The 23,107-nt window shown below is 36.9% G+C and overlaps 1 protein-coding gene across 1 annotated transcript; it reads left to right on the top strand.

Moving 5' to 3' along the window:
• The first annotated feature begins 14,513 nt into the window (after nucleotides 1-14,513).
• LOC135118864 (homeobox protein invected-like) lies at nucleotides 14,514-22,268 on the top strand. Its single transcript, XM_064041922.1, is given in 5 exon segments — nucleotides 14,514-14,550; nucleotides 15,304-15,309; nucleotides 21,011-21,114; nucleotides 21,718-21,859; nucleotides 21,862-22,268. Coding segments are annotated over 5 exon segments (408 nt in total). The 3' UTR covers nucleotides 21,981-22,268.
• Nucleotides 22,269-23,107: the final 839 nt, after the last annotated feature.

Here is a 23,107-nt window from a genome sequence, read left to right as displayed (position 1 = left end):
AATACGTAAATAATCGATTGGAATTACAGTAGATGGGGAAATTACTAATATGCACTGCTTTTTGTCATTGTAATGTCGTGGTATTTCCGAAGTAATCCAATTCCATGAATGAAAGGACAATGGGCACTTTGTATGGGATTTGGTACCCGCTCCAACAGTAACGTATGATATATCATTAGAAAGGTATTAACGTGAAGAATAATAAAAACTATGGGGCTTGCCTCAATTAGCTGTCCGATCCGAGTAACGATAAAAATTGAATCGACATACAAGTATGTCATCCATATATGCAAATTCATTAAGAGGCATATTATGTCGTCAGTGTAATAATTTTAAACTCAGTTAACAGACATCTTACATTGTTTGAGATACACTCTATTATAATCTAAAGGTTGTAATAGTCTATGGAGTCATACTACGGAAACACAATCGTCATCTGATTTGACGAAAGCTCAAAACATTTATATTCATCTTTTTTTAAGAAGAAATTCATCATTATCTCAGCACCTCTTGAGGAGCAAGATTAAGTCGTAGTATGTAGTAGGTACTATGTTAACATCGTCTCCTGACTTTTCAACCTCAATTGATTGTAAAGACTGAAAAACTTTCACCAAATACATCAGCTAGTTCTGCGTGAACTGTAAAGGTTTGCAGTCTTTTTTCAAATCAATTGGCAGGCAAACATTCTAAAAAGGCCAAATTCTAGTTTTTGTTACTTTACCAGTTTTATTCGATACAGTTGGATTTAAGAACTACATCTACGTTGATGATTTATGAACATTATGCATTCTATTAGTCGATGTCACGCGAAATGGACAAGGATTTGGGACTAGTCGTCATAGTAAACATTTTTTGCCTTGCCAAGACCTACGCAATGGTACTACATTCAACACTGTTGGACAAGGTACCAAAACGCCCATCGTCCTTTATGAGTGATCGTTGCGTATGCTTTGTGTTTGCGTTTTTTTGAGGGTGCAGCACGGTTTTAACGCCAGTAACATACGCGCCAAGTTTAAATAAGGCTAGATGACATTTACGGAATTCCGAAAAAAAAATAAAGAAAAAAAAAATACGTACCAATTTTTTTATTGATTTGGGTCGAGAATCATTAGCATAATTACCTCCTTGAATATGGCACGGATGCAAATCAACAGCTTGTATAAAAAGTATTAGTCGCAGCACTATAGCCTATTCTGTTATATTTTGTTCATTTGGAAATTAAAAATTAAAACTACAATATCAGCCTGTTGCCTTTCTTATAAAATCTATACTAATATTATAAAGCTGAAGAGTTTGTTTGTTTGTTTGAACGCGCTAATCTCAGGAACTACTGGTCCGATTTGAAAATTTCTTTCAGTGTTAGATAGCCCATTTATCGAGGAAGGCTATAGGCTACTCTTTATCCCGTACGGAAGTAGTTCCACGGGATGCGGGTGAAACCGCTGGCAGAAGCTAGTTAAGAATATTTTCAAAGAGAATTTTTGTACGGAACCTATATGTTCAACGTTGCGACTCACTCTTCACCGTTTTTGTTGCAAATCTTCCCACATTAGCAATAAGATTTTAATTGAATAATTAAAGAAGAATCTTTTGTTGTTTTATAGCCACTTTTATATTGGGAACTTTTTCCTTATTGTGAGAACTAAGTAATTTCACGTGTCTTACTGGCAAGTATTTTAAGAAAAATTAAAGGCCGGGTTTAAAACTGTAGGTAGTTGGTATCTTATTAATCAAAATCTTTCAAATCTATACCTACTAAAATCATAATTAGTTTTTGTTAGACCGCGCTAATTTGCAAAATTATTTTAGTGCCATACCTATAGCTTTTATCGAGGAAGGCTATTACAGGTTACTTTTAATCCAGGTGCGCGGAATAGTTCTCACGGAAACCGTGGGGAACAGTTTCAATTTAAGAATGCACCCAATTTTAAAAAAACATCCCATAGGAAAATCCTTGTATTTTCACCACAACCTTTCTTTAACCATAGCTCTATCAGTATCCGCAGATATTTTACAAAATCAAAATTTCACAATTTCCAATTTCACCACTTGCTCGGTCATTGACCCTGCACACGCATCGTCAAAAGGCCAAAAAGGTCACAATTGTCTTAAGCCCTAAGGTTAAATGGTGGCAGGTTACCAACCTAAGCACAAGACATGCAGACAGACAAAAAAACGGCTACGGAAGACAACTCAATTAGTTCTCACTGTGGTACGAATAGATAACTTATTATCATACTAAAAACACCTTTACACTAACAAAATAAAGTCCAAATTTCAATCACTAAAGAAATCCAAGAATAAAGTCCATCAAAAATCGATACAGTACAAAATAAGTCTTATTACATTTAAAACAAAGTACAATTTTCTTTGCGTGGATTAGTACAAAGAAGGAGCAGTAATGTGTTATGCAAATTTGTGGCTTATTTACATAGTGATAAAGTGTGTTTTCGCTTGTAACGGTGTAAGTACGCGGGCAGTCGAGCTTGAAATGTTTTGGTGACATGAGCAAACGGTGCGCACTGAGAAAGCTATGGAGACGGATTTTATATTAACATTTATTTTAATTGAGTACGGGTGGTCAGAAGCCAGTAAGTCTGACAACCAGTCTAACTACCCTGGTATTGGGTGGCCGGGTAACCGGCTAAGCAGTCGCTCCTTGAAAATCAACTGCGTTCGGTTAGACTTTACTTATTTTAATTAGTACTTTATAAAATTGATTTTATTTAGAAAAGTTTCGATATTCATATACTATACTATTTCCTTTTTTTAACACCTTCAATCATACAGACCACGACAAGAAGTCACTTTTTGCCTTATTTTTTTGTAAATAGATTATGTAAAATGTATATAAATAGTATATATTATTATGTAAATAAAAATTTATAATTTTTCCCTTGAAAATAATATTGTAAAAAACAAGAAGTAGTTCTGTACGGATCAAGTAACGTACTGACAAGGCGCAAGTTGAACATAAAAAAGTGTCAATTATTATCTCAATCGGTTCAGTATTTTACTATTTTCACATTACTTACAATCGCATTCACAATATTAATAAAGAAAAGTTTTATACCAACTTCGACTCCATAGCTTTTGATCGGTGGGTGGCAGACCACCCATAGTGGTACTTTCCCGTATGTTTGTATGGCTCAAATTAGGCGATACCATTCTCAGTTCCTAATTCCGGCTACGCAAGTCTGAACGGGGTAAGCAGAACTTTAGGTTTCTCAAAGAAATTTGTCATTTTTGAAGCTACGTAGAGTTTTAGCTACGCTACTATTATAAAGACGGAAAAAAAATATACAAATATTTTTGTTTGTAACGGATAAACTCAAAAACTAAAGGACCGATTTTTTAAATTCTTTCACCATTAAAAAGCTACGTTATTTGCGAGTAATATAGACTATATTTTTTTCTGGTGCGGGCAGTAGTTCCCACGGGACGCGGGTGTAATGGAAAAACGGCTAGTATATTATATCATAGGTATGGATTTACTCGCGTTTTGAGAGAACTACTGCCAATACATGGATAAAAAGTAACCTGACTCAGACTCTAAGATACTGTCTATCTCTGTGTCAAATTTCATCCAAATCGATTCAGTCATTTCTTCGTAAAGGGGTATTAAACTAACCAATTCACTTTCGCATTTGTATCATAACTGCCTCAAGTGGTTTGCCTTGAGAAGTAACTATGTATCATTGTGTCCGGCTGTCATTTGAACATCTTTGGCAGTCGTTACGTGTAGTCAGAAGCCAGTAAGTCTGACAATCAGTCTTACCAAGGGGTATCACAGATAGGATATCAGATTAGCAATACCTCCATGTGGCATGATTGAAGACTGGAAGCCAGCCAAGACATAGTTGGGAAAAGGCTAGGCAGATGATTATATATGAAATTATATGAACAATTAATAACCCAGTATGCTTACAAATAATTGATTTCAATTGAAATTTATTATTCCATTCTAAATATACTCCGTGGTTTAAAAATAGGTGTTGCGGACTCATTCCTTGAAATACTGTGTGGTCCATATAATATATTAATAGAACGGTTTTCTTACTAAATAGGATAGCTTGTTCCCTGACTTCGCGTGATATTTAATCCTTCGGAAGTCAGACTGTGTGAGGTTGAAATTTGAAATGAGATTGCAATTGTGAAAGTCTTTTGGTGGTTAAGATACTTAGTTTAATAGATTATTATATATTTAAGAAAGGTTTTAATAGAAAGGTTTTAATTTTAAATACATATACTTACCTAGATATTAATTTTAAAAAAAGTATTTATAATAGAACTTAAAATGTAAGTCATTATTCAGTCGGTTTCCTGTCTAACCGGATGCAGCTGAGTACCAGTGCTTTACAAGGAGCGACTGCCTATCTGACCTCCTCAACCCAGTTACCGGGCAACCCAATGCCTCTAGGTTAGACTGGTTGTCAGACTTTCTGGCTTCACTACCCGTAACTACTGCCAAAGATGTTCAAATGACGAATTTTATTATCGATGATATTGATGGCTTAGCCATGAGCTTCTTTTAAATAACAATTAGCTACTTATTCACCATAATTCAAGCAAAACACAAAATTACATTAATTAAACAATAAAATCTTTTATTACGTCTTAGGGTGAAAGCCACAGTTGTCGACCGTACAAAATTTAAAAACACAAATTAGGTAATCCAGGTGCTCGAACGATCTCGATAAAACCTCCTGGTTATAATTGTTTAATTAACGAAAATTTTGTATCGGTACACGGAGTGAAAAGAGCGGAGATACCATAACACAGGTAGGTCACGCCTTCTTCTAGGTCAAATTTGTACTTTGGGCATGACCAAAACGATCAGATACGAGTGAATTCACCAGGCGTTCGGGTTCTTTGAGACATCTGTCAACGATTTTTGTAATACAGGATTAACCTACCACAGACACCAGCCTCTATGTTTGAAACGTGTACTACCATATTCTTGTACTTGATGATGAGAAATAAATAAAATTATTGATTAGGTAATGACTGTAATGGTCGGATCCAAAGAAGGCGTATAAAGGCGAAGACAGTAACGTTCCTCGTCCCCGAACACCCGCATGTTGTCGCGCTACTTTCTTAGGAGATTTTCCGTTATGTCACCTCCGCTAGTCATTTTGTTCTCCATGGTCCGGTATGACAAAATGAGGTTTTATGTTTGCCGACATGGTCGATAATTGGCTGGTTTACCTTACTGTTCAATAAAGGGGTATAAATTAATTGTTCAGAGAATGTATGGTGGAATCGGTATTTGGATTGTTAAGTAGCGGGTTCGAAGTTGGTTGCGACTTTTACTGAGTTTTGAAACTGTGTATTATACTGTAATGTACTTTTATATCACGCTAATATTATAAATATTAAAGTTTGGATGTGTAAATGTTTGTTACACTTTAAAGCCAGCTTTTCACTATGGGGTATAATATAATATTGTTAGCTGCCAGTGGTTACATAAAGGGCAGCAGAGACGAGCAACCATCGACACCCCACCATTCAGTCGTGTATCTCTGCTTGGAGGATTCCATTTTCGAACGTCATTGTGACAGACAAGACATGACATAGTTTGACGGGAATACGATTTTGCCGCGCTTTTGGAATACTTCTGTTCAATCGTAGTTGATTTTCATGTTAAAACTATTTATTGTTATTTCCTTGTTAAATAAACCTGCTTCTGGTTCTTAAAATCAGAAGTGGGATAGTCTCACTCCCACTATAAAGTTTTTGATTTCAGTTTAGATTCATTGGCACTTATTATTAAGTACGACGCGGTGTAAGGAAATCCGCCGACCAAAGGTTTTGCTGTTCTATTTTAATTTTGTAATGGATTGCAGTGCGCTGCATAGATTGGTATTTCAAGATGCTATGCAGGCAGCGTAAGTGATACCAATAAATATGTTGATTGGTTTACTTGTTGTGGAACAAAAATAATACGGAAGGTCTATCGTATTCTGAAGAGTTAAAGACATCAATGCCCAAATAACTGGAAGAATACATTGAAGGATAGCATTAATGTGGACTGCATAAATTCCATTATTGGAAAAATCACAAAGGAACATTGGTTTTATTTATTTTTATGGAAATAACAGGTTTGGTAACTATGGTTATTGGTAAACAAAATTGATTGAACATAGTCACATATAAAGTAGTAATCTAAATGTTTTTGTTATGACCGAATTAACGATTGCTTTTGTTTTCATGTGGATATAACGATGAAATAAGTCTAGAAGTTATGATGCTTCCGATTTATAGCCCAAGCAATGTCTATTGGTTGAGCTTAGTACACTGATGCTGTTGGGACTCTAGTGTGCTTCGGGTGAAATGAGTTTCTGCTTATGTATTGCTCTGGTGTCTGTGAGCAACATGCCTTGCTCCCGTTATGCTCAAGATAATATGAGAGGTATCCTGTAATGTACCTGTATGTAAATGGTGAGATCAATCCAGTTTTATTTAGCCTTTATGTTATACATGACTTGTAATCCATCTTGGTGGCTTATTGGTTAAAAACATACTGAAAGTGTATGAGAACTTGAGTTAGATTCTCAGGTGTCACCGCTAATGACCAACGGGTTGATTTTTAATACAAAACTTAGATAAATGTTTTAAAGCTTGAACAAAGTGTTATGCAAGCTGAAATAATACCTAATGTGCATCTTTTGTTTGCATTTGAAATGTTTTTGTGTCATGAAATTGAAAAACTAACAGTCTTATTATGTAAATGAGCTCAGTAATGTTTATTTTAATCTATCTGCTTAAGAGTTTCAACAAGTACACAGAAATATAAAAGTTTACAACTGTTGTGATATAACTGCACACTGTTTTGATATTGACTTACTCAATTTGTTTACACTAAAGTGGAATAGTTTAAATTGTGCATCAGTCTCTAGATTTGTTAGTTTGAATTATTTATCTGTTTCTACTTTTGATTCTATTGAGTTGTGCAGTATCTATGATGGATATCAGGGTGACCTGGAAAAGACCCATTGGCCTGTCTGATGGCATTGAGATGACTGAAAAGAGACTTGTGTAAACTCTTTGGTACAGTTGGTGTTATGCCGTTGTGGTTGTGGCCGAAGGCCCTTAGAGCTCAAGAAAGGGATACAACCAATATCTAAGATTCCAATGGAAGGCAATGGCGTAATTTGCATTTTATAAATTGAAAGTCTGTTTACCGACTTTGGTTATTATTTTATTTTACTGATTATGTAATTTGGGTGCATTAATTGGTGATGTCAACTAAAGTTCAAATCTGTAACATGACAATGCATGAGAGTCTTTAAATTGAATGTTTGTTTGCTTTAGCCAGATGCTTGCTTGCTTGTCTTTTGACTACAGATATTGAGGATAAGCCTAAGCCAGAAAACACTATGAAATCACCTTTGTGAGAACCATGCGAGGAGATGGTGTAAGCGCTGCAGGTGCTGTGCCACTTGACATACTACGAGTGCTGTGACACTTCAAGTGCCTCGGGTGCATTGCTGCTGCACGAGCTTTGCATGCTGTATAGGGTGCCAACTGCCAGTACCTCGTTTGGCATACTCCAGTAGTGATAGCCAGTGGATGGTAGACCTGGTATATCATGCATTGAGGTCAGGTGATCTGTTCTATTTTTCATATGGCTTTTTGATTCCCAATTTGGAAGTTATTATGCTCTTAGCTCTATTAAGAGGAAAAATGTGTTATAATGTACCAACCGTTGGTATTGACACTCATGAGTATACTGTGTAGCAAAATATGAAGTGAAGTTAATTACACATAATTTATCAAAACGTAATGATGGTTGTGTTTTGAGTGTTGCTGACACATGATTATTACTGACGCTATTTCTGAGACACAGTTCCAAAGTTGAGTTTGTTTGTCAAGGTTATGCCTCGAATTTATTTCATTAAAAGCGAAAAGCTTTCCAGATTTTGATGGTCAGAAGTGGCCGAGCGAAATGTATGTCGTGAGTGCTTGTTCACAGAGTTGTACACTAGAATATGTAACGGCCGTGTCGCAGCAAGCCAGCGCTGTTGTACCGGTGCGGCTGGTCTTAGCACCAGTGCTGCTGTGTGAGTGCTGCTGGTCGCGGCACGAGCGCTGCTGAGCCGGTGCTGCTGGTTGCGGCACGAGCGCTGCTGAGCCGGTGCTGCTGGTTGCGGCACGAGCGCTGCTGAGCCGGTGCTGCTGGTTGCGGCACGAGCGCTGCTGAGCCGGTGCTGCTGGTTGCGGCACGAGCGCTGCTGAGCCGGTGCTGCTGGTTGCGGCACGAGCGCTGCTGAGCCGGTGCTGCTGGTTGCGGCACGAGCGCTGCTGAGCCGGTGCTGCTGGTTGCGGCACGAGCGCTGCTGAGCCGGTGCTGCTGGTTGCGGCACGAGCGCTGCTGAGCCGGTGCTGCTGGTTGCGGCACGAGCGCTGCTGAGCCGGTGCTGCTGGTTGCGGCACGAGCGCTGCTGAGCCGGTGCTGCTGGTTGCGGCACGAGCACTGCTGAGTCGGTGCTGCTGGCAGATTGCTGTCGTAGCTTGACATGATGACGTCAGTGTGGCGTTAAAAGAAGACTGGACTCTGGTGGTGGAGTTACTGCCGAGTCAAGTGGACGCTGTGGTCTGCTCAACCTTATTGAAAGTTGAGAGCACGCTAGTGGTGCTGATGTGTTGGGCCACTGATTGAGGTGGTATGGTTGCGATAATCCATGTTGGATTGTATATCACGCTGTTTCATTGATTCTGTCATTCACGATGCACTGAATTTTATCTATATTCGTGTAAAGTCTGAAGTATTTGTTCTTAATAACATTTTTCTATAGACCTTTGCCCGGGGGCGCTTGAGTGCACGCTTGCGCCCACGGCTTAACTAACAAGTAAAAGTAAATTTTATTCCTTCTTACATTTTTCTTACATGATATATGCTTCAGCCTTTATACACGGTACAAGTTAATAATTTATATGATTGATATTGAATATTGTACATGATTGATACAAGGATTGATATTGAATAATTTACATGACTTCTTTATATGTTGTGTGTGTATGTGTATGAGTAAACACTGGGAGGTATGCAAACTTTGGAGCCTATGCCTACAGTGTGGAAACCTTGCGTGGTATGCAAACTTTTGAGCCTATGCCAGCGAGTCACTGGGAGGTATGCAAACTTTTGGAGCCTATGCCTACAGTGCGGAAACCTTGCGTGGTATGCAAACTTTTGAGCCTATGCCAGCGAGTCACTGGGAGGTATGCAAACTTTTGGAGCCTATGCCTACAGTGCGGAAACCTTGCGTGGTATGCAAACTTTGAGCCTATGCCAGCGAGTCACTGGGAGGTATGCAAACTTTTGGAGCCTATGCCTACAGTGCGGAAACCTTGCGTGGTATGCAAACTTTTGAGCCTATGCCAGCGAGTCACTGGGAGGTATGCAAACTTTTGGAGCCTATGCCTACAGTGCGGAAACCTTGCGTGGTATGCAAACTTTTGAGCCTATGCCAGCGAGTCACTGGGAGGTATGCAAACTTTTGGAGCCTATGCCTACAGTGCGGAAACCTTGCGTGGTATGCAAACTTTTGAGCCTATGCCAGCGAGTCACTGGGAGGTATGCAAACTTTTGGAGCCTATGCCTACAGTGGGAAACCTTGCGTGGTATGCAAACTTTTGAGCCTGCCAGCGAGTCACTGGGAGGTATGCAAACTTTGGAGCCTATGCCTACAGTGCGGAAACCTTGCGTGGTACAAACTTTTGAGCCTATGCCAGCGAGTCACTGGGAGGTATGCAAACTTTTGGAGCCTATGCCTACAGTGCGGAAACCTTGTGCGGTATGCAAACTTTTGAGCCTATGCCGGCGAGTCACTGGGAGGTATGCAAACTTTTGGAGCCTATGCCTACGGTGCGGAAATCTTATGCGATATACAAACTTTTGAGCCCATGTCGGCGAGTCACTGGGTGGTATACCAGTGTTTTGTTATTTATTTTGAACCAATTATTTGATTTAAAGTTGATGTTATTTATTTTCAAGTCGCTGGGTGGTATACCAGTGTTCCGTTATTAATTTTGTACCTGTTATTTGATTTAAAGTTGCTGTTATTTATTTTCGAGTCGCTGGGTGGTATACCAGTGTTTTGTTATTTATTTTGTACCAATTATTTGATTTAAAGTTGATGTTATTTATTTTCAAGTCGCTGGGTGGTATACCAGTGTTCTGTTATTAATTTTGTACCTGTTATTTGATTTAAAGTTGCTGTTATTTATTTTCGAGTCGCTGGGTGGTATACCAGTGTTTTGTTATTTATTTTGTACCAATTATTTGATTTAAAGTTGATGTTATTTATTTTCAAGTCGCTGGGTGGTATACCAGTGTTCTGTTATTAATTTTGTACCTGTTATTTGATTTAAAGTTGATGTTATTTATTTTTCATTGTTTAAATGAATTAGTTCTTTGTTTGAGGTTTGTAATACCTCGAATAATGTTTATTCTGAAAGTTTCATGTGTCCACAAAAACGATGACGACCACGTTAACCAATCGAGATTCAATTATGATGAAATTGAGCCAGGTCCAACTCGCTTATTGAATGTGCAGGTGTTCCGAGACACAACCAGGCTCAGCCAGATCCTGCCGAGGACGTCAGGGTGTCAGGAGAGGCCGTGTTAGCTGCCAGTGGTTACATAAAGGGCAGCAGAGACGAGCAACCATCGACACCCCACCATTCAGTCGTGTATCTCTGCTTGGAGGATTCCATTTTCGAACGTCATTGTGACAAGACATGACATAGTTTGACGGGAATACGATTTTGCCGCGCTTTTGGAATACTTCTGTTCAATCGTAGTTGATTTTCATGTTAAAACTATTTATTGTTATTTCCTTGTTAAATAAACCTGCTTCTGGTTCTTAAAAATATACTATATATTACATCCTGAGACAATATTTTATCGCTTGTCATTTTGAAAAAAATATTTATTTATTTGATGTTTTGATGTTATATATTAAAGCACAGTGGCAAATGTATGACGAGCGATAAAATATTATAGGTATCTCAGGATGTAATATACATTATATTATATCCCACAGTGAAAAGCCGGCTTAACGCAAAATATACTGAACGTATTTTGATGAACCTTGACAGCAGTACAGCTTAGGTAAACATCAAGATATTTACTAACATTTCAAAACTAAACCATTCTACTTTCCTTTTAACCCCTCAGAACCTTTTAAACTCCCCATAATTAACCGTAAAGGAAATAAATAAAATTATTAATTGTGCATTGAAAATAAAAACCATCATGGCGGCTTGATGAAGCTATTAACGTCATTAACTTGAATTTATGCTCAAACTTAAGTTATAAAATTTGCATACAAGTCTTCATGTGTGAGTGTGTGAAAATACTGTATGATAGGATGGTTAGCAACGGGCTGCGGGATTGTTCGCGCGAGTTACCGCGGCGCTGGTACATAAAGGGCTTAAGAAGGAACATGGTGGGTTTTAGTCAGTAAGAGTCTGACACTCTCGAGCGCTGCACCCACAACGGGAGCCGCCATTTGATAATTTCCTGTAATGAGAGGATGGTTAGCAAACATTTTGTAGGAGTTTTAGATTGATATCTGCCCAAGCCTTTTCCCAACTATGTTGGGGTCGGCTTTCAGTTTAACCAGATAGATGTAACTGGGTACCAGTATGCCACATGGACCGACTGCCTGTCTGACCTCTTCCACCCAGTTACCCGGGCAACCCAATACCTACTCATTGGTAAGACTGGTTGTCAGACTTTCTGCCAACGACTTTTGATGAAAGAAAGATGTTCAAATAACAGTTCTTTTTTCCCAAGTTATAGATCAACTAGCTTCCGCCCGCGGCTTCGCCCGCGTACTGTTAGGTTATACCGCGTTCCCAAGAGAACTTTTCAAAAGTCCGGGATAAAAACTATCCCATGTTCTTTCTCAAGGTCAACTCTATCTCTGTACCACATTTTATTAAAATCAGTTCAGTAGTTTAGATGTGAAAGCGTAATAGACAGACAGAGTTACTTTCACATTTATAATATTAGTAGGGATTAGTAACTGTATTTGTTTCGTTGTCCATTCTGTGCGTCTGTATGTCACATAAAAATTAAACCAAAATTCATCAAAATCAGCATATTACGGCTATTAACCGTACTTAATTAAAATTATACAGTTTATGCTTAAATTCCTTCACAAAGCACTCAATTGGTCGCATACTTGAAATACTTCAATAATTAATATGTACTAGGAATATTTTTAAATAGTAATTTCGTATATTTTAAAGAAATTAAGATTTTATACCGTTTTTTTATTATTTCAAACCCGTTTTTTTTTGTAAATAAAATAATTAAGTAAACGAGTTTTATAATCTCTATATTTTAAAAATTACTGCTCGCATCCTTAGAAAATCATTTCAAGCATTAATATGTATGGATTCGCTACTTTCTCCGTACCAGATTTCATCGTTATCGGTAAAGTTATCGGCACGAATCTTGAGCTCTGACCTACATCTGCGCAGAAGTGATATATAGCAAAGAACCAATCCCGAGTGACGGCTATGACGCGATGCACTGCGGGCCAATCACCGCTTTAGCTCGCCCCCGCGCCTCACTTCATACCACAAAAGGGACCCAATAAATTACTTCTGCGCAGGTGAAGGTCAGAGCTCAAGATTCGTGCCGATAACTATACAGTCTATTAGTTCCTGAGATTAGCACGTTCAAGTAAGTATAAGTACAAACCCAAGCTAAGTAGGTATATAATATTGTTACACATTATAGATTTTTGACAGAATTTCAATCAGACCCAAAATCAACTTAGCAAAACATCCTTATACATATAAAAATAAAGTCGAAATTCTCTAACCAGGTCTTTTATTAAGTTATAAAACCTACGTTTATCTGAATAAAAATACAGTGAGCACTCATTTATTGTTGAAAATGTCTTAATTATCAAACTTCGTTGGTGGCAACTTGAGACCCGCTAGGGGTCCGGAATATGGGTTCCGTAGGTCGTCTTTGATCTTATTTTTAGCTGATTAGAGTTAAAATGTTGGTTTAATAATATAATTTTACTGTATGTATGTAATCACCAACTCGCATTGAGCAAGCGTGGTGATTAATACTCAATCCTTCTCCGTGTGAGAGGAAGCCGCAGCCCAGCAGTGGGACGATAAAAGGCTGTAACAGTAACTGTACTGTATGTATGAACAGTTGTAATAGGCGTGATGACAGGGTTAAAATATTAATATTAGTGATTTTAATTAGCACGCATTTTAGATTGCGAAAAAATGATGCTCATGTATTTTTTATTTTAACAAAACAACAAGTATTTACTAAGATATAACGCAACAAAGAGTCTGTGTGACTTCACATTTATGTAAACTTTGTACTTAGAAGTAACGTAACATAAAGTTCAATAGTGTTGTATCTTCGTTGTTATTATTTTGTTTGTGAGAGAAAATAACAAATACCTACGTGTCCACTATTTTAAGGTCAAGTATCTGAAAAACAGAAGACAGACTAATTACTTTTTTTTCTATTCACCATGCCTATTGGTCTTTCCCATTTCTGCCAATACTGAAGTATCTTGGTTTGTATATAACATTTTTATAGTAAAAAAGCAGAACCAATTGTCATGAAATATAATCCGAACATAACCTGCATTCTGAATAATTTACTTTTACATGTTAAGATACACATTTCTTAATTAAAGTGCATTATATTCATATCGTCTTATTATCCAAGCAAAACCGTAAAACAGAGCAAGTTAAACTCCAAACTAAAGCCCACATCAAAACCGGCGCTATGTCCCAATAAACTAAAAACTAAAAAACAAACAAACACGTTACTAAAACAGTGAATGTCTTAATTAGCTGTCCACATGGGTGGTCGATGACGTCACGTCCGTTGCTTAATCAGTCAATATAACGACTAATATAGCTTGAACTGATGATACGATAAATAGCTTGGTTTATTTGAAACTATATGTATAAATATGGCATTTTTTTAAAAGTTAGAAATAGCTATAGTTGCTAATATTATAAAGCTGGAGAGTTTGTTTTTTTTGAAGGTGCGAATCTCAGGAACGGCTGGTTCGATTTGGATAATTCCTTCAGTGTTAGATGGCCCATTTATTGAGGAAGCTGTGGGCTGTGGTGAAGCTGTGAAGTGTGTGTTTTTATCCGGGTGCGCGAAGTAGCTGCTTCAAGAGACATGTGTCAATCCGCTGATGTGAGCAAGTCCTTATAAAAAAAATATTTGCAAATTCGAACGTATAGGTAGATATACATTACCTAGTTGTATTTTTGAAAAATGTGGGATTGCCCGGGTAACTGTGTTGAGGAGGTCAGATAGACAGTCGCTCCTTGTAAAACACTGGTACGCGGCTGCATCCAGTTAGACTGGAAGCCGACCCCAACATAGTTGGGAAAATAGTAGGCAGATGACTTTTTTATGGGACTTCGTCTAATGAGTCCTCCCGCTCTGTGGGTGCAGCGTGATGGGAGTGTCAGACTCTTACTGACTAAAACCCATCATGTTCCTTCTTAAGCCCTTCATGTACCAGGGCCGCGGTAACTCGCGCGAACAATCACGCAGCCCGGGCAGATAACTTTAATACTATTAAAAATGAGAGTTCAACTTATATTGGTGGGTTTTAAAAGCCATACTTTAACTAAAGCAGCTGATTAATTAATTATCTATACTCAAGTTTGATAGCTAATAAAGTTTTACAATAATGATCATTATAAAACTGATGACTTTGACTTTTGATTGCAAGTTACTGAATGAGTTTGCGAAATTATGTTAAGAAATGAGTGAATTTAGTTTTTATGCGTATAGTTACTAATTAACTGATGGTTACTATGATATTTTTCCTATACCTTTCTGATGAACCATCCTATTATATATTGATGAAAATCGCATGAATATCCGTTAAATAGTTTTGAGTTGTGAACGAAGATAATTTCGGAAAAATGTTTATTTGAATTTTAGTTACTGGTATTTTGTTTTTTTTTTACCATTTCAAAAGTGTTAATTATATAATATGTGGTTAAATATAATGTATCGCATATATTTTAACTGAACACTCAATGATTAAAATTAAGTTATTTTTTTCTCATCATATCATCGGCCTTTTTATCGTCCCACTGCATGGCTGCGGCCTCCTCTCACACGGAGAAGGATTGAGCATTAATCACCACGCTTGCTCAATGCGGGTTGGTGATTTCAGACTTTACAGTCCAGGTTTCTTCTAGATGTATTTACCCTAATATAATTTTTTTTTATTATGTGTGTTATTAATGATATTTTTTCTTTTGTTACAGGACGAAGTAAGTACGGGTCGCGCTCACGAGAATCACGTGAGATAACTCCATTTATTTGTTATTTATTTATCAAATATAATAAGTATAAAGTTTATTTATTATCTACTCTATCAAAAAAATCTAAAATATTGAATTATAATAATATATTTGGCATGAAACCATAACCGACAAAAAAGTGAAAAATCAGTGCTATTTTTTTTCTTTGTGTATGTAGAAACGCTTAAAATAAAATAAAAACTAAATTGCAAAAAACTTCAATTTACAGATAAAAATAATATAAATAGTAATCACGTGACTGTCAAAAATAATTGCAAATGCCAATAAAAGGTTTATTTTGAAAAGAAAGGCTATTGATATAATAAATTAGATATTTCTTATTTATTACCTACTATAATAAAACATTTGTTGAAAGTTCTAAAATATAATAAAATACGATGATGGCTCTATTATAAAAAACGTGGTTTAGTTGTTATTCAACTTTCTATAACTAGATAGATTGAATTAATACCGGCCAAGAGCGAACTGCAAAATTATATGAAAGTTCAAAATAATCTTTGATGTTGCTTATTTTTTATGTCGCTTTTAGTATTTGAAAAAAAAAATTACAAATATAAAAAAAGTTTTAAAATTCTTTTAAATTTCTCTAATAATACACAGTGAACTACACTCTTTTGCAAAAAAAACGGGCACCTTTCCGAAATCTTAGTTTTAAGGACTTTACGTGTATTTCAAAGGGTTTTGATGATTGTAGTATGTTTCTACCGTCAAAAGAGTTAGCCGAGCATGCGTGAGAGTGTATTCTAAATTTGAATTTTGTACTATTGCTAAGAAATTGGTTAAACCTTGTTTTGGACTAATTGCTGACAGAAAGTTCGTCGATGTTTCGAAAAGTTTTTGAAGTGATTTTCAGGAAAATGATAATGCAGTTTTAATAAATGATTAATGTACTTTTTTGTTACATCAAAACATTTTTGAAAAACTATGCGTATTTGTTAAAATTTTCACCTGCTCTAAATGGGCTATACTGATGGTTGATGGCAATGTTAAGAGTTTCGGTATTTTAGTGTAAAGCGTTCTATTGTTTAGATATTGTACCCACGTGTTTTAAAATATCGCTTTTTCATAATTAAACACTATTTAGAAGAGAATCAGTACCTTTGGCTGCGACAAAACCAATTTAAAGTAAGCAGTGCCGATCACAACTCGTCTCCTATCGGACTTTGACATTTAAAAAATACCAAATTTTGTGATAAATGTTAAAATTAACCACATGAAAAATGATGAGGAGGGTTAAAGCTATCTGAAAAGTCAAATTATTGCCGCGTTGAAGGTCTCGATAACTCCATAGGTATCGGGTTACTAAACGACGATTTAGTTGAAAGGGAGTCAAGAATTCAAAATTATTGGCCAAACGTATGTTTCTTAAAAAATGAGCAGATAGCCAATTATTGTTATGATTTAAGCAGGAAAGTGCTGTAAATGCCAGAAAATCTCATTGTAGGCAAGTTTATTTAATAAAATGTCCATGGGATGAAAACACGCTATTTGAACGCTCAGACTCATAGATCTTCAGTGGTCTACGGAGTTTCCCAAGAGACGAGGTTGTTTAAAAATCAGTGATTACGAGACCTTAAGACCTCGTGCTCACAGTCTATGCGCTATTTTCTGTATTTTGTAGAATTTCAAGACTTTTAAAAATGTCAAAGTCCGATAGGAGACGAGTTGTGATCGGCACTGCTTACTTTAAATTGGTTTTGTCGCAGCCAAAGGTACTGATACTCTTCTAAATAGAGTTTAATTATGAAAAAGCGATATTTTAAAACACGTGGGTACAATATCCAAACAATAGAACGCTTTACACTAAAATACCGAAACTCTTAACATTGCCATCAACCATCAGTATAGCCCATTTAGAGCAGGTGAAAATTTTAACAAATACGCATAGTTTTTCAAAAATGTTTTGATGTAACAAAAAAGTACATTAATCATTAATTAAAACTGCATTATCATTTTCCTGAAAATCACTTCAAAAACTTTTCGAAACACCGACGAACTTTCTGTCAGCAATTAGTCCAAAACAAGGTTTAAGCAATTTCTTAGCAATTGTACAAAATTCAAATTTAGAATACACTCTCACGCATGCTTGGCTAACTCTTTTGACGGTAGAAACATACTACAATCATCAAAACCCTTTGAAATACACGTAAACTAAGATTTCGCACAGGTGCCCGCTTTTTTTGCAAAAGAGTTTATTTGTCTATTATACAAGTCCATACAAATTAAATAAATAAATTACTTCATCTAATACCAAAATACAATTCTATTCCTAGAACCTTAATTGGACTGTCACAAAATAACATTTTCAAAAAAAAACATCGATTTTCCTCATCACAATAGTCAAAGAGGTACTCTTTAAGCGCACACTAAAAACTTTTAGTCGGCCGATAGTTTGGGCTCATAAATCAGTATGAAGATGAATGGTAGTACGCACATTACAAAGATCAGGTATTTGTCCGGTATCAGACTGCCTGACAACTTTGATGGAATTCACGATTTAAAAAAGAAGAAAAAAAAAACATTTTTTCACCCTGAATTTTTGACCCTTCTTCAATGAATGAATGGACTGTTGACCAACAGTCGGCCGACTTTTTAGTTTGCAGTATGCGCGTAGACAAAGTTATAAAAAAATACAAAAAAAAGTTCTAACTTCGTGACGTAGTTAAATAATGAAATAAAATCGATTAGTTACGGTTAAATTGAATATACGTGGTCTTATTCAGTTTTTAGTTAAATTGTAAAAACTATTATTCTTGATACTAGATGTTGATTTGATTATTAAATGAACAATTTGTGTAGCAAAAACGTGGATAGCATACTAGCCGTTTTCGCCGGTTTCACCCGCGTCCCGTGGCAACTACTGCCCGTACCGGGATAAAATATAGCCTATGTTCCTCGGGAAGAGTGTAGCTTTCCAACAGTGAAAGAATTTTTCAAATCGGTTCAGTCGTTTTGGAGCGTTTAGGGTATAAACAAAGAAAAAATGTTTCCTCTTTATTATATTAGTAGATATAGATCACAAATCAATAAATATCGTGTTAATTTAAAGAAAAAAATACCAACCATACATATGATCTAAGTTGAAACATGACCTTATTTTAAATGATTTTGTGACATTATATTTCTGAAAAATGAATAATAACATAATACATTACTAAGTATATTTAAACGTGTTTTATGATTTATTGAATTAATAATTTCAATCCAAGCATTCATCATCTTTCACTAAATATTTATTATACCAATAAATATAATGAAAAGTGATGTAACGTGCTAAAAGAGTTATTTTTCAGAATGTAATAATAACACACCGCATGTATTAAAATGTGTTTGTGCTAAAATGTTTGTTAATCAACAACAAACCAGAATTTAGTTTTCTTCTCAAGTATCTTTGCTTGTCCGAAGTTAGCTACTATTGACGTCGCTATAATCAAAATGTATAAACAAAACGCTATGCGCATGAGCGAGGCGTCAAATGGATAACTTCGAAGATGCGTAACATGAACTGTAGAAGAAGAATAATTGTACTTTTTGAAAGCAGTTTCAGAATGCTATCTTTCTTATATTATTTAGTAGTTGTTCAATCGATTTCGAATTTGAATGGTTAGTTGTTGATTGACTTGAATTTTCAATTTTGCTGTTTGTTTTGTTTTTGTTTTGTAAACTAACATTTAATTAAGAATTAACTATCTATGTACATCTCAGATTATAACGGGCCCCTTACCGATATTATGACGTTCTAAAATTTCGATCCTGCTTGTGATCTCTCTCCGGTGGTGTCGGATTGCCGTCCCATCGCGCTATAAGAGTGAAGGAATAGTGAGTGCACCTGTGTCCAAGCAAATGCTAGTGCACTATAATGCCCTGGATGAGTTTCCAAGACCTAAAACCACCACCGTGGCAAAATTTGGCTTGGATGCCATTATAATTTTCTAGATTGAGACCCTTATACTTTGCGTACCTAACCTACCCAAAATTCTTCATCATCATTCCTTTATAATCTGAGTTGTACAAATAACCATATACATAGGAACCTTCCAGAGAAACGTATACTTCATCATCATCACCAATCCCGTCAGGCGGTCGGTGAAATATTTTGACCAATTTTAACACTTAGGACTTCGCTCGTTTGAGCTCGAAACTGAATTGGTTAAGATATTGCATCGCCCGCTTGGCTTGGGGAAGACAACGAGAGGAAGCTGCGAGGGTTTCATCATCATCATCATCGGCTTTTACTGGCACTGGTCTAGTTTGACTGGCTGGTGGCATGATGGCATTACCAATTTTGTTGAAGAGGTAGCTTGTATTGCGAAAGTCAATTTGCTGAAAGTAAATGGAGAAATACCATTGAAATATGAAAAATGGAATCCTTCTTTGATTCGAAATTCAGTTAGTGTGGAGTTCCCATTGATTTTATTCCTCTGTACTTATTGAAAGTGAGCTGCCAACTGCAACCGCCGACCGCACTTGCAGCGACTGCATGAAATCAGTCGATATCTGAGAGCGACTACACATGTTGCTGCCGCTTAAATCCAAAACGCTTTCATGTAAACAGTACAAATCAGTAGTGCAGCTGCGGAACGTGTACAACGGTCGGTAGTTGCAATTGGCAGCTCTCTTCCATAACGTGCCTTTAAAGCTAGAGCCCCTTATACTGCAAGCTGAACTGTCGGCCAATAGTTGGCCTGATAGATTGACAGTTTATTTTGAAGGTTATCCTGAATCTAGTTAAACTTGTAGTCGGTCTGATACCGGCTAAATACTTGACCTTGTGCATACAACCATTCTTCTTCATACTGATTTATAAGCTCGATCAAGCTATCGGCCGACTAAAAGTTTGCAGTGTGCTGGAGATCTCGAGACTCTATAATAGTTTGTCCAGTCTGTGTTTGTGCTAAACTATTGTGTTAATGTGTTTGTTTGTATATAACTGCATCCTGCTTTGTTTGTGTGTTTGTCACTGCTATCTTTGTTTGTGTTATGTGTTTGTGCTTGTGTGTATTTGTGTTTGTTATGTTTTATTTTTAATGTTAAATAAGGTCATGTTTCAACTTTACTATCTTCGATTTCAAAATTAGTTTCAAGTGAATGCTTATGGATACTTGTATCATTTTTTTTTTATTTTTTTTTATTTTTGAATAATCACTACAGGTCTGCGAAAGTACATATGCGTGCTTTACCCATTCTTGTGTCTGTAAATTTTAATGTACATGCACATTGTCCTTGTATGCATAAGCTTGAGACTGCTCAGCAATAGCTAAATTGCTGAAGCATACAAATCCAATGTACATATAGTTATCGGTGCGAATCATGAGCTCTGACCTTCACCTGCGCAGAAGTGATTTATTGGGTTCCTTTTGTGGTATGAAGTGAGGCGCGGGGCGGGCTAGAGCGGTGATTGGCCCGCAATAAATGACTTTCATAATAAATTACTTCTGCCCAGATGTAGGTCAGAGCTCAAGATTCGTGCCGATAACTATACCTACATTTGCACCCACCAGTATAGCTCAGCCTCTTTCATTAAATAAAACATCTTTACTACTTTACTACTCTACCATGTTTACCATCCAAGTTTCCTCATCATGAGAGAATAATGTCCAATATTAAGGGTCTAGATATTCGTCCTCCATTTTATTCTGTTTCTGACCAGGTCCTCGAACGCGAAGGCCCAAGAAACCCCCTGGAGACAACACGGTGCCTGACGAGAAGAGACCACGAACTGCTTTTTCAGGACCTCAGCTTGCGAGGTTAAAGGTATGTATTCTCATCATCATCATTTTAGTCATAGGACGTCCACAACTCATTAGGACTTCCTCATTGATTTCCAAAAGAAAGATTCTGTTGCCGTGTTAATTTTTGGTCTTTAATTTAATTTGTATTTAACAGTCGACATACCTATTTATGTATAGGAAAGACTTTGTTAAAGTTTGTATGACTTTGCTGTAGCAATAAATGTTTTGAATACCGTTTTTTGAAACCACGCCACAAATGACTTCACTATGAGTACCAGCAATTTACATGATCAAAAGTAAATTACATCCTTTCTTGGGACGACTACTGATCTGACCTTTACAACCCAGATACCTCAGCACACAATACCCCAATTAAATACTCGTTGTCAAACTTTCTGTAATAAGTCCAAGTCTTAAAGGGCACTCGACATCCCTTAATATGACAGGCTGTCAAATCTTCTTGACTGCCCATAACAAAATCCAGCCTCAAACACTCATCATCTGACTAGCCTTTTCCTAACCATGTTGGGGTCGGCTTCCAGTCTAACCGGCTACAGCTGAGTACCAGTGCTTTACCCAGCCTCGTACAGAAAAACAAATCCTAACCCCCCCAATTTGTCCACAGCACGAATTCGCAGAGAACCGCTACCTGACAGAAAGAAGACGTCAAAGCCTGGCCGCAGAGCTGGGCCTAGCTGAAGCCCAAATTAAGATCTGGTTCCAGAACAAACGAGCCAAGATCAAGAAGGCTTCTGGTCAGAGGAACCCTTGGCTCTGCAGCTGATGGCCCAGGGTCTGTATAACCACTCCACAGTTCCTCTGACGAAGGAGGAGGAAGAATTGGAGATGAAAGCCAGGGAGAGGGAACAGCAATTGAATAGAGTGTAGATTGGTTTTTGGGTTGGGTCTTGATGAGTTCGATTTTTGAGTATAATCATCGGCACGAATCTTGAGCGCTGACCTTCACCTGCGCAGAAGTGATTTATTGGGTCCCTTTTGTGGTATGAAGTGAGGCGCGGGGCCGGGGGTAAAGCAGTGATTGGCCCGCAGCGCATCGCGTCATAGTCGTCACTCGGGATTGGTTCTTTGCTAATAAATCACTTCTGCGCAGGTGAAGGTCAGCGCTCAAGATTCGTGCCGATGATTATAGATGGTCTTTCTTATGTGTGACTGGATTTTTTTGGTAACTCCTCAGATCCGGATTAACAGTAGCCTCAAATGAAATGACTTTTAATGTCACGTGTTGAAGTAAATAGGTCCCGCTCCTAGATTGAAAGTAGCCTATCTCCGCCTCCAGGTTAACACCTATCTCCATGTCAATTTTCATCGCAATGAGTTTAGCTGTTTTATGATGACAGCGTTAAACATTTTTAATTAAAATTGTGATTAGATTTCATGAAAAGTGATCAATAAAAAAAAATTGTACCTATGTTAAAAGCATTTTAAATGGTAATACAAAGGATGACACTGTATTACGATTATATAATTAACTGTGAGGTCTTATTTACAGCCGTTAATTAGAAGAAAAAACTTGCAATAACTGCCAATTACCAATTAAAATAAGATTTTCTTTAATTACAAGTAGTAAAATGTTCGTCATCCTTGCAATTTCTATGTCAATGCCTAGAAAAGGTATTGAATAATATCATAACTGCAAATAGTTCCCCATACCATAAAATATTAATTATTATTATATTAATAACTGGTATCATTCCAGCAATAATTATATTATACATGGAATATCTGAATATACTTAACTAGCTTCCGCCAGCGGCTTCGTCCGCGTAGAGTTCGGTTATATCGCGTTTCCAAGAGAGTTCTTCAAAAGTCCGGGATAAAAACTGTCCTATGTTCTTTCTCAAGGTCAACTCTATCTCTGTACCAGATTTAATTAAAATCAGTTCAGTGGTTTAGACGTGACAGCGTAACAGACAGACAGACAGACAGAGTTACTTTCGCCATTTATAATATTAGTAGCGATGTCTGAGAAAACTCTAGCATCCCTTTCACACTAG

Source organism: Helicoverpa armigera, chromosome 27 (genome assembly GCF_030705265.1).
Source record: "Helicoverpa armigera isolate CAAS_96S chromosome 27, ASM3070526v1, whole genome shotgun sequence".
NCBI lineage: Eukaryota > Metazoa > Arthropoda > Insecta > Lepidoptera > Noctuidae > Helicoverpa > Helicoverpa armigera.
This window is presented reverse-complemented; position numbering and strand designations above follow the sequence as displayed.